Genomic DNA, 11,038 nt, shown 5'->3' with positions numbered 1-11,038 from the left:
TACATTTTTTGTTTGTTTTTGCATCTCATTTTTATTATACTTGAAATTATCTTTACCACAGATTCTGTATATTTATTAATATCTTTGCAAGTATTATTTTATGATAAACTACGATCAAAACAGAAAATTATTTAGGCGACTAATGTAACTTTTTATGTTTACTAAAAGTTCCAGCACGCAGAGTCAGTGGTGACAGGACACAGCGCTATGATGAATTGGTTCGGCAAGACGAAAATTTCATCCGAACTGATTTATCACAAGGCGTAGCTAGATTCCCTTGAGGTTTAGTCATCCCTTCCATTCATCGAAAATGGTCTCCGCGGAGCACTTTGTTCCGATCTCGGCAGTTCATTTATTAGATTAAGAAAAAATAATTTGACCTGTATAATATGTATTTTTTATGAACTGTTTTCAAAACAAAAGCCATACTTACTAAAATAATATTAAAATCGAAATAACGTAAATTACGATGCAATAAATCTGAATTTTGTATAGCGGTTAAAAATTACAACAAAATTAACTTAACGTAAACCTTAACTAATAAAAATTACTACGAATTGTTATTCATGGCACAATGAGATCATTCTCAAGTGTCAAACTTTCAAATGTATAGACTATTTAAAATAAGGGTATAATACACATGACTATAATAAGCTATACTTGGCTGACTTTATTAGTTAGACCAGCGTTACTCAAAGTGTGTTCCGCGAAACCTCCGGTAGGGCTCCGCCAGCAGTTATAATAAATGAATACATGTATTTAATTAAAGTGGACCCTATAAGAATAAAGTTATCTAAGATAAAAATAAACAACCAAAACGAAACGCCTACTCATAGGTGTTACTGGTACATACAGATATAATCATTCAAACCTCGCCTATAGGAAATAGTCTATGAGCGTAAGCGAGAGGGGACATATGGAGTCCGCATGAGACAGAGAGAGAGCACAATACATGCCGTTTCCAAATTGATACGTTTGGCAACACTGATATTTCTGCCGCACGGCTCTCCGCTCGTTCATCGAAAAACGAGACAATTCTTATCCCCATCACACTGCACCGCCAATCTGAGATTGCATTTTAAACGTTTAACGTTATTTTTATTCCTAGCTTCCTGCTTAATCAGCAAAGACTAAATTTAAAACCGCTCGCTATTTTTTTGTTAAAATGTGTTCTCTTGAGGAAAAAAAGCAAATTATTAGGTAGTATCATGCCGGCAGCTCTGTCGATGAAATATCAGGCAGAATTGCATTTACGTTCGAAAATCGACCCATTCCCGTACGCAGCACAATTTTTGCAATGGTCCTTAGGTTTGAGACCTTTGGGTGCTTGCAAAATTGCAGGAAATGCTACGCAAATGAGCAACCACCTGTTGTTAGACCGCTAGGCGAAGAAAGGGAGCTTCGAGAGGTTAATGTTTGTGCTGTTGCTGAAATGAACTTTCCTTGCAATAACCGTTGCCAAAGAAACGGGTATTGAGCCTTTAAGGGTTAGAAGAATTTTAAAAAGAAATAAGTCCAAGTGCTATAAGTTGCAAAAAACCCAAGAGATGTTCCCACAGGACCATGAGAGATGGATGGAATTTTGCCATGAAGTATTGGAAAGGGCAAATCGGGACGAAATGTTTATTAGTAACATTTTGTTTTTAGATGAGTCCTCTTTCTCTATTTGTGGTAAACATAATCCGTCCATTACAGTGGGTTATTCGAGGGAAAATAATTTAGGTGATTCAATTATAGGCCCTTTTTTTATCGATGGAAACCTTAATGCCAACAAATACCTTAATCTTTTGAGGGATGAAGTTCTTCCTGCTATTCGAGGGCTCAATATCAATTTAGAACAGGTTTTGTTTCAACAGCATCGTTGTCCCGCTCATAACGCATTAGTGGTACGTCAATTTCTCAAAACGTCTTTCCCTGATCGAACAATCAGTGGAAACGGTACTATTAAATGGCCCGTCATAAGCCCCGATTTAACCCCCAAGTATTTTTTTCTTTGGAGATACCTAAAAGAACAAATTTATAGGCACAAAAATGAACGGGCTACTAATTTAGAAGAGCTTTGTGTAAAAATTAGGCAAGCATTTAATAGTATCTCCATTGAAATGCTGTCGAACACGAGAAGGTCGTTTTATGATCGATTGACGTACTGCACTGCTAAACAGGGTGGCCTTTTTACATAAGATAATTTTAATTTTTATTTAATATTATCAAATTAACTTAAATTTTTGCTTTATTTTGAATTATTTTTTTAATTTTTTGTCCATTTATGTTTACAACATTATTGCAGTCAGTTTTTAGTTTATTTTTTGCTGTTAGGATAGGCAGCAGCAAAGACTCAAACGAAACAATTTTTTTTTTAATTTGCTACAGAGCAGCGCTTTCCCGCTTGAACGCCTTAAGAATACTGAAAGGTTTCGGTTTCGGGCTTCGGCGGGGTCCGCTGCTTCGAGTATGTTGTCACAACGTTGCCAGACCTACCGCGATATATAATTCCTATAGGCGAAGTTAGAATGATCATATCTGTATACGAAAATTTAATATATGTAAAGTCTGGCAAACTAAAGAGTAATGACGGAAAGAATGCGGCTACAAAAATGCGACATTGCCTAGTTTAATCCACAAAATAAATATAAAATATTGATTTTTACTTTTTTTCACTTCCAAATCGATTTGTTACACACAATAATAAAATAATTAACAAACTGAGTTGTTTTGTGGTTGTTTCATTTCCTATTTTTATGGGTCCCATATTTTCGCAATCATTGAAAGTATTTTTCGTTTGGTAAATTTACAATTTTCATCAGGGTTGCAACAATATGAAAAAGTATCTGATAAAGGAAACCACTGCAAGCCCAAAATTTTAATACTAGCGGGAGTTTCTTTATCGAAGGATATAGGAATCTGACAGTCCTCTGGAGATAACGTGGAAAGAAGTGCGGGGTCATTGCTTGCCCACTTCCGAAGTTCAAACCCGCCTGATTTTAGCAGTAAGATCAGTTCCTTTTGAAGAGCTAGTGCTGACTCTAAATCGCAACTTCCCGAGCAGATATCATCCATAAAGGAATCTTCCAAAATAACCTGTGCAGCTCTGGGAAACTTATTTTTCTCTTGTACAGCTAATTCCCTTAATGTTCTGATAGCCAAGTATGGACTGGAAGTTACCCCAAAAGTGACTGTATTCAAGCGATATTCCTGAAGAGGCTCCTCTGGGCTAAAACGCCATAATAAACGTTGGTAATCTCTATGCTCATGAACTAGATTTATTTGTAAAAACATCTTTTGTATATCACTAATCATTGCGATGGCGTGGAAACGAAATCGCAGTAGAATAGTGACTATGTCAGCATGAAGTTTTGGACCAGGTAGAAGAGTTGAGTTGAAACTGTGGTTTTTTGAATCCTTTGCAGAAGCATTGAACACAACTCTCACCTTGGTAGTGCTGCTGTCTGGTTTAATGACTCCGTGATGGGGAAGATAGCAAATACTCTCTGGCCTGGGTTCAGTGCTTAATACAAGGCTCATATGTTTATTGGAAATATATTCGCGCATGAAATCGGAATAAAGTTTATAAAGTTCAGGATTTTTAAGAAGTCTAGCTTCTAAAGACATAAAACAACAATGAGCCAATGAAAAGGTGTCACCAAATATAGGCGAATTTTGTTTAAACGGTAGAGCAACCGTAAAGCGCCCTGTGCAATCACGAGATACTGTGTTTTGATAAATTTCTTCAGCCCGCTTCTCATCAGGAGACAAGAATTTCCTTTGAGGTACCGACTCTAGTTCCCAGAATTTCCGCAAGGTTACATCTAATGAGTTATCAAAGGCAGTAAAGTAGCTTCCGAGTTTCGGAGATGACATTGAAAAAGTCGAATTTTGATGAATTCTTCCTAATAAGACCCAGCCAAATTCTGTATCTAATGCAACTGGTTGACCTGGATCTCCGTAAATTTGACCCGATTTCAAAACCTGTGCATAGATTTCTGCGCCAAGAAGCAATTCTACGGGAGCAGGTTTATCAAATTGTGGATCGCTAAGGGGCTTTTTTGAATTTGAAATATGGCTCCAAGTACAGGGATTAATTTGTATAGAGGGCCTATTCGAACAAAGGTTTTTCACAACTAACCCATTAAATGAAAATGTAGGTTGTATTTTCCCATGGGTCGTATAACACAACTGGTTATGCCCTTGGTATAGGAAGAAGAGTGATTAACCCCAAAGATTGGATTTAAATAATGTTTACGTGCTAAGCCCAATCTCTGTAAGCAAGATTGACTGATCAAGCAGGCTTCACTTGCAGAGTCCAAAAGTGCTCTGACAGTTTGGAAATTCCCTCTTGAATCTAAGATCTCTACCTTCGCCGTAGACAATAGGACTGTGGACTGAAGTTGAAAAGAATGTTCAGTTGAAAAGGACGTACAACAATTTAGCCCTGGTTTTTCATTTATAAGGTTTTGATGAACGCTAGTGTTCAAGGAAGTGGTAGGGTTGAAGGAAACTAAATTAGAGGGATTTTGCTGATTGGTTTGTAGAGGCAATGATGCGCTATTCTGGATTAAATTAGTTTGCAATGAGTGTTGTTGAAGATTTGATGAAGATATTTGTAACTGTGTGTGAGAACTGATGACGTCACACAGCAGTGTGTGGTGTCGATTACCGCAGGATCGGCAGTTATGAGGGGATAAACAGTCCTTTAGCAGATAATGATTGGTGCGTAAGCAATTGATACAAACATAATTTTGCTTGACGTATGCAAGGCGTTCAGAGGATGACTTTTGAATAAAAATGTTACATTGTAAAAGGGGATGTAGTGAAAAATTACATAGTTTGCAATGTCTTGAATTTAAATTTGTAGGTTGCGGAGAAAAAGTTTTAAAAGTTTTATTGTTGTTTTTTGTTTGAATTGAAGTATTAGCCATAAAAGAATTTGTGTGAAGGGATTTAGAGCCGCTATTTGAATAATTATTTCGTCTGGTAGTAGCATTAAATCCTGCTCCAGAATTTTTTGAAGATTTGTTTAAATTTAAACTTTGTGTTGGCATTAATTGCATTGATTGCATTGCAGGCCTCTGCACTGATTCTCTAGGAATGCTACTAGGTCTGAAAATAAGGGTATTTCCTTCTCAGTATGTTTAATTTTAAAGGCTGATCTGGTAGACATATCAATTTTTTGCAACAATATATTAAACAAGGGAAACGACCAATCAGTAGTATTAAATCCTAGAGCATCTAATGCATCAAGGTTTTCATTAAAAGTGTCCAAAATACATCTTAAATCTTTTGAATTATGGTTTGATTTCATACTTGGAACCTGGACTATTAAATTCCAATAAGTTGTGGCTAATAATCTTTTATTTTGATACCTTTTTACTAAATTTTGAAAGGCGATTGTATAATTGCTATCGGTTACTGTCAGAGATTTTATAAGATTGAATGGTTCCCCTTGCAACAAAGTTAATAAGTGTCGAAATTTAGATGCATTGAAAATTGAAGTACTGTTATGTACAAGTGATAAGTATAAATCGTAAAATGTGGGCCATTTAAGCATATTTCCATTAAAAATAGGAAAATTTGATTTTGGAATATCTGAGAATTGATTTACATGAGGCGTTACATAATTTGAAGGCCACTGAATACTATTGGGTTCTGGAAAAAGTTGAAAATAAATATCTTTTGAAGCAAAATAAAATTCTTCACATCCCTTTCTAATAGCATCCTCGCGTCCAAATTCCTCATCTGTAGTAGTTAGGCCGATAATTTCATTATGAAGATGCTTAAAATCATTATAACATTTTTCCAATGTCTCATATTTACCTTTAAAAAGCGACTTATGAACCGATCTCTCCACTGCCTTTTTTGCAAGAGTGTATATTTCGGTAATTCTAGCTGTAGCTACTTTTCGTTGTTGACTTAATTTATTCATTGTTAAAAAAATAAATCTATCCACTGGTTTCTAAGAAAACCAAAATATTAACTATTTTCCTTTTAAATTTTTTTCAAACAAATTATTGATTTAAGTCCAATAACCATTTAAATGAGCAGTTAATTTGTTTTAATTTTTGCAGATATTTAAATGAGAAAATGTTTAAAATACCTGAATTTATTTAAGTATTGTTTTTATTGGCAAAATGAATTAAATTTACCTTTTCCATTCGTTTATTCCTGAATAACCATCAAAACTAAATTGCACTAGTACTACTATAATTACTAACACTGCAATATTCTTAAAGACACAAACCATCCTGTAAATTTGCAAAAAAAGTAGAAATTTCGATATAAATAAGGAAAAAACTACACCGCATTGTTCACGTACCGCACAATAACAATCTTTCGCATTGCTTGTAGTTTTAGAAGAATCTCAACTTAAGAAAAAATTATAAGTAGTTTATTAAAATTTCCCTTTAATATAAATACACGTAAAAATGCAAAAATGAAGAATGTAAACAAGGTTGACAGTCGATGGCAGGGAATCCTGCGCTACTGCTAATATGCATGCGCCAAGTAATGTCGCTTATGATTTGCTGAAATACACGGTACTATGGCGGCTGAAAATGGCGAAGAATCGAAGGATTTTATTTTTTTTATATAATTTACTATGAATTTTGGAAACTTAAAATTTATTATCCGCGAAGAATGACCAAAAATGTACGGTTGTTGTTATATTACGGCGATTGAGTGGACTGTATTACTTATATAGGCAAGGGTTCATTTTCGTAAATTTAATATTAATTTCCAAAATAAAATTTTCAACCGAACCATACAGCACCAAGATTAAAAATGGCACCTACCTTGATCTCTTGGAGCACTTGGATGGAATAAATGAGTTTCTTCTGGCGGGCCCGCACTTAGATTCGGCACAAACACATTAGACTTGGTATTAGTGGTGTGTAATGAAAATTAGATTATATTGTAGAAACTTTTCCCCTATTTTTGGGGAAATTATAGAAGCACTTTTTAGACGAAGTCTGGAGCCTCGATCATGGCAACGGCAAAAGCTGAAGTTGCCGGTTTGCTTCTTTGTACGCAAACTCTTGATAGGACCATTCGACATCGGCGCCAAGCTTGACTTTGTATGGTTAATGTAAATTTGAAATTACGTAGTTAAAAGACGAAAAATAATTTAATATGTTCAAAAGTTGCGTATACAAATTACATTATTAATATCAACTGGCAACACCGCCTGAAACAACGTGGCTCTGGGCAGACCAGGCGCCGCCCAAACGACTTGATTGGCGGGAATCTGGTTATTCCGGTTCTGTGAAACTCGTAAGTGCAAATATCCTTTTAAAATATTGGGCTTCTTCTCGCGCCATCTCTCTCAGTCGCATCATTCATATCGATTGGTATTGAAACTCCAGCGGATTCCAGTGGTGGCGTTTTAAAAGCGGAGGCATTTTTTTATGTTTTATGTTTTTCGCACGTGGAGCCGTCAAGTGCTGTTTGCTGACCACGCGTTCTTTTGGTTTGAAGTTTATTTGAGGTTGTCTTTAAGTTTTTTGTTACTTGATTCGTGGTTTCTTTTTATTTATTTATTTATTTATTGTCGTTATTGTTGTTGAACATTATTTGTTTTGTTATTATTTTTTTAAATTAAAAATGAGTAATATATCTAAATGTGGAAAGACCATTCGTAGCCAAGCTAGAGAAGTAATAGCAAATGTATATAGGTAAGTAATAAATGGAAATATTCCAATAAGGTGCTAAACATTTTTAATGAAACTGATATATACTTATTATTAACTTTATTATTAAAAAAGTTTTTTCATAAATCTACTTGTTCATAAATTTTTATTAATGTTTTACTCATATTACATTTGTGCTTGCTTGCTTTTTTAGAGTTTGCGATGAAGAAGCGTCTGAGAATTCCTCTTAACTATCTTACGTTTCAGAGGCCTTCTTAGATTGCCTCTGAAACGTAAGATAGACAGGGTGTCTCTTTACACTGGGGTCGGCGTATCGACTGTTCGAAGAATTCATCTTAAAGATCAAGAAAGAATTCGGAATAACCCTAATAGAATGTTAGCAAGCCCTGGGAAAAAAAAACGATCACGTCAGTCGCTTGTTGAAAATGATGACGATTTTGACTTTCAAATAGTCAGGCATTCAACATCTGTTGATCAATGTTATACGGAATTTAAAGTTGTCCCCACAACAAGGAAGCTAATTCAGAAATTGCGGGAAGACTCTAACTTTCCGTATTCTGGGGAAACCCTTAGAAAACTGCTCAAGCAAAATGGTTTTTTTTGGCGTAAATGCCAGAATAAAAGAAAAATATTAATGGAGCGACCCAACTTACTACACTGGAGATATAAATATCTTCATAAAATACGGAAATATCGTCAAGAAAAACGGAATATTGTTAATTTGATTAATTTGGATGAGACCTGGATAGACAACGACCTAACTTTTAAGAAATGCTGGCAGAGCAACACTGTTTCTGGTGTAATTAGCAATGTAGGCTCGATAGGTAAGTGAAATATAGCTATAATCTTATAAGTTAACAAAGTAATCATCATAGTTTATATACTTATAATAAAATTATTTTTCTGCCAGGAATACATTTTTAATTTATGGATTCAAAAAACTTAGACCCACATTTTAAAATTGTGGAAATATGCAAAAAAACTGTGAAAATACATCTTTGACTATCTTAGGGTCTGTGTAAATAAAAATAAATTATAAAAATTAAAACAATATGTACAAAAATTTTTTTACATATATTTTAGGTCGAGTGATAATCGTCCATGCTGGTTCAGTAAATGGATTTGTTGACAACGCGTGTTTAATATTTAAAGCGGGGTTAGCTACTGGTGAATACCATGTCCAGATGAACAAGGAAAATTTTACTCGGTGGCTTACAGAAAAACTGCTTCCTAATATACCGCCCAATTCAGTAATCATTTATGACAATGCTCCGTATCACTCCGTCCAAGAGGATAAGACTCCAACCAAGTCATCTTTGAAAAAAGACATAGTAGCTTGGTTAACGAAAAAAGGTATATAATACAGGAGGTAAAAACAAATGTATGTTAAACTTAAAAAATATTTTATAGGAATTAATCATGACGCGACCGTAAGAAAATGTGATTTGTTTGATCTAGTTCTACTCCACAAGCCTCCTGATCATGAAAAAAATTTTGTAGTGGATCGTATTTTTAAATCACATGGCCATATACCAGTCCGAACGCCCCCGTATCTATGTGAATTGACCCCATTAGAGCTGACTTGGGCAAAACTAAAATATATTATAAGAAGCCGCAATACAACTGGGAACTTCAACCTAACGGCACTAAAAGAAGTGACCAATGAAGCTATGTCTTTAATATACCCTCATGATTGGCAGAAATTTTGCCAACATGTTAAGGATATTGAAGACAAATTTTGGGAGAATGATCAGGTTATGGAAGAAATTGAACATTTAACAGTCATATCATTTATCATTTATTTAAAATTATTCACTTAGTAGCTACATATCTAAATACGCAATATTAAACAGCGCATGCGTTTTGAGCATACCTAATTACTACAAATTTTGCTTCAAAAAGTTTCTTATTCCTAAGCCGATTTTAAGGTAATTTGCACTTTTACATTGCCACTTTTTCTGTGCAACATGGTGGGGTCATCATCAACTTTGTTTTTCCTTATGGGCGCCATAAGGAAAAATGGATTTTTGCATTTTAAATAGTTCATTTAATTACCTTTGCAACGATGTATGACGCGTGTATGTCAAAACATAATAACATTTGTCAATATTTGTAATTTTTTTTTTATTAGTCTAAAACTATTACTACTTTAAATGGTTCTAGAAAATGGTTAACTTAGATAACGGGAAACGAAAACGGAAAATAGTTCCAATGAGAAACCCTAATACGACTATTAAGTATTCTTGGAGATCTTTAAAATCCGGCACGCCAATGGTCATTTTATGAATGAAATCAGGCGTGGCTTATTTACAACTGGTTCCCCTCGCCGATGCCCCGTTGTTACTCTCGTTTGCCAATCATTATTAAGTAAATGCCCGACCTATTACATCGAAATGTCACAGCGTTACTCGTAGGCCACCATTCGCCCCCGGACTATAAGCAACCGAATGACCTCGGGCCGTCGCGCTGTTTCTCGTGCTCGTTCGTCGATGCGTACTTCGGAGAAAATCGTCTGGCTTTCCGAAGTTTCTGAGAAATTGGAGATGATTCGATGGTTGCTGGTATAATATAAGGCACGATTCACATAGAACAGGCGTATGGCGGTGGCGTGGGACTGGCGTGGAGCTGGAATAGAGCTGAGGTGGCGCGCACAATTCACATAGAAAGAGATTCAATGTGATTATTGTCATTTATTTGTTACGTACATGACTATGTAGTAAAGTTAAGATGCTTCTGGACGACGAAGATGATCAAGATATATTGAACCTTGTAAATTTAGCTAACATTCAAAGGCAAAAGAGATACTGGATACATCCCTTGGGGTTAGATAAAGGACAGAATTGAAAATATTCATAAAATGTATTTGCCTTAAAAAAAAATTAACAGGTCTTGGTGTTTTTTTTTAAAGGTCGGGAACTATGGTAAATTCTTATAAAATTTTCATTATCCCACCCTGTATAATTTGTAATGTAAAAACGAGTTTAAACATCTTTTATTATTAAAGACGTACATACTTACCATTTTCACTGAATTTATTTGATATTTTTTCCCATGCAATCTTGTGAAATTCTATTGCAATAATCCGACTTTCTATAGTCGTATAGAACTGCATATTGTTGTACTTCTTTACAGAACTCGATATTAAATAAAAAATCGTCCCGCATTTTTCCAAATAGACGAAAAGAAGCAATATAGATATAAACCGCTGTTTGGTATATGGCATTTACCACTAGTATAGGCCACTCTTGGCGTCGAAGTGACGTGGCGGTAGCGTGACTTATCACGCCTGTGCCACGCCATTTCTATCTGTATTGCCCCATAGGCAAACATGCAAGTGGCACATGCGCCTACCACGGCAGTCCCACGCCACGGCCATACGCCTGTTCTGTGTGAATCGC

The 11,038-nt window shown here is 35.3% G+C and overlaps 2 protein-coding genes across 2 annotated transcripts; one reads left to right on the top strand and one right to left on the bottom strand.

Annotated features, from left to right (window-relative positions):
- Positions 1-2,736: 2,736 nt before the first annotated feature.
- LOC126742841 (uncharacterized) lies at positions 2,737-7,974 on the bottom strand. The gene is made up of 2 exons (XM_050449647.1): positions 7,880-7,974; positions 2,737-4,093 (listed from the first exon to the last, which is right to left on the bottom strand). Exons 1-2 carry the CDS (start codon positions 7,972-7,974, stop codon positions 2,737-2,739), a joined length of 1,452 nt encoding a protein of 483 aa, XP_050305604.1.
- Positions 7,975-8,274: 300 nt separating this feature from the next.
- Positions 8,275-9,926, top strand: LOC126742840 (uncharacterized). Its single transcript, XM_050449645.1, has 4 exons — positions 8,275-8,464; positions 8,724-8,993; positions 9,051-9,394; positions 9,804-9,926. The coding sequence occupies exons 1-4, from the start codon at positions 8,275-8,277 to the stop codon at positions 9,924-9,926; spliced, it is 927 nt and encodes a 308-aa protein (XP_050305602.1).
- Positions 9,927-11,038: the final 1,112 nt, after the last annotated feature.

This window comes from Anthonomus grandis, chromosome 12 (assembly GCF_022605725.1).
Source record: "Anthonomus grandis grandis chromosome 12, icAntGran1.3, whole genome shotgun sequence".
Classification (NCBI taxonomy): Eukaryota; Metazoa; Arthropoda; class Insecta; order Coleoptera; family Curculionidae; genus Anthonomus; species Anthonomus grandis.
This window is presented reverse-complemented; position numbering and strand designations above follow the sequence as displayed.

Bases quoted from the DNA above. Each gene is read 5' to 3' on its own strand.
- LOC126742841 (XM_050449647.1), bottom strand. From the start codon at position 7,974: ATGAATTCTTCGAACAGTCGATACGCCGACCCCAGTGTAAAGAGACAC. The intron at 4,094-7,879 runs GTAAGATAGTTA...TTGTTCGAATAG, and splicing joins TCTAAGAAGGCCTCTGAAAC to GCCCTCTATACAAATTAATC.
- LOC126742840 (XM_050449645.1), top strand. From the start codon at position 8,275: ATGGAGCGACCCAACTTACTACACTGGAGATATAAATATCTTCATAAA. The intron at 8,994-9,050 runs GTATATAATACA...AATATTTTATAG, and splicing joins AGCTTGGTTAACGAAAAAAG to GAATTAATCATGACGCGACC. The intron at 9,395-9,803 runs GTTATGGAAGAA...AAATGGTTCTAG, and splicing joins AATTTTGGGAGAATGATCAG to AAAATGGTTAACTTAGATAA.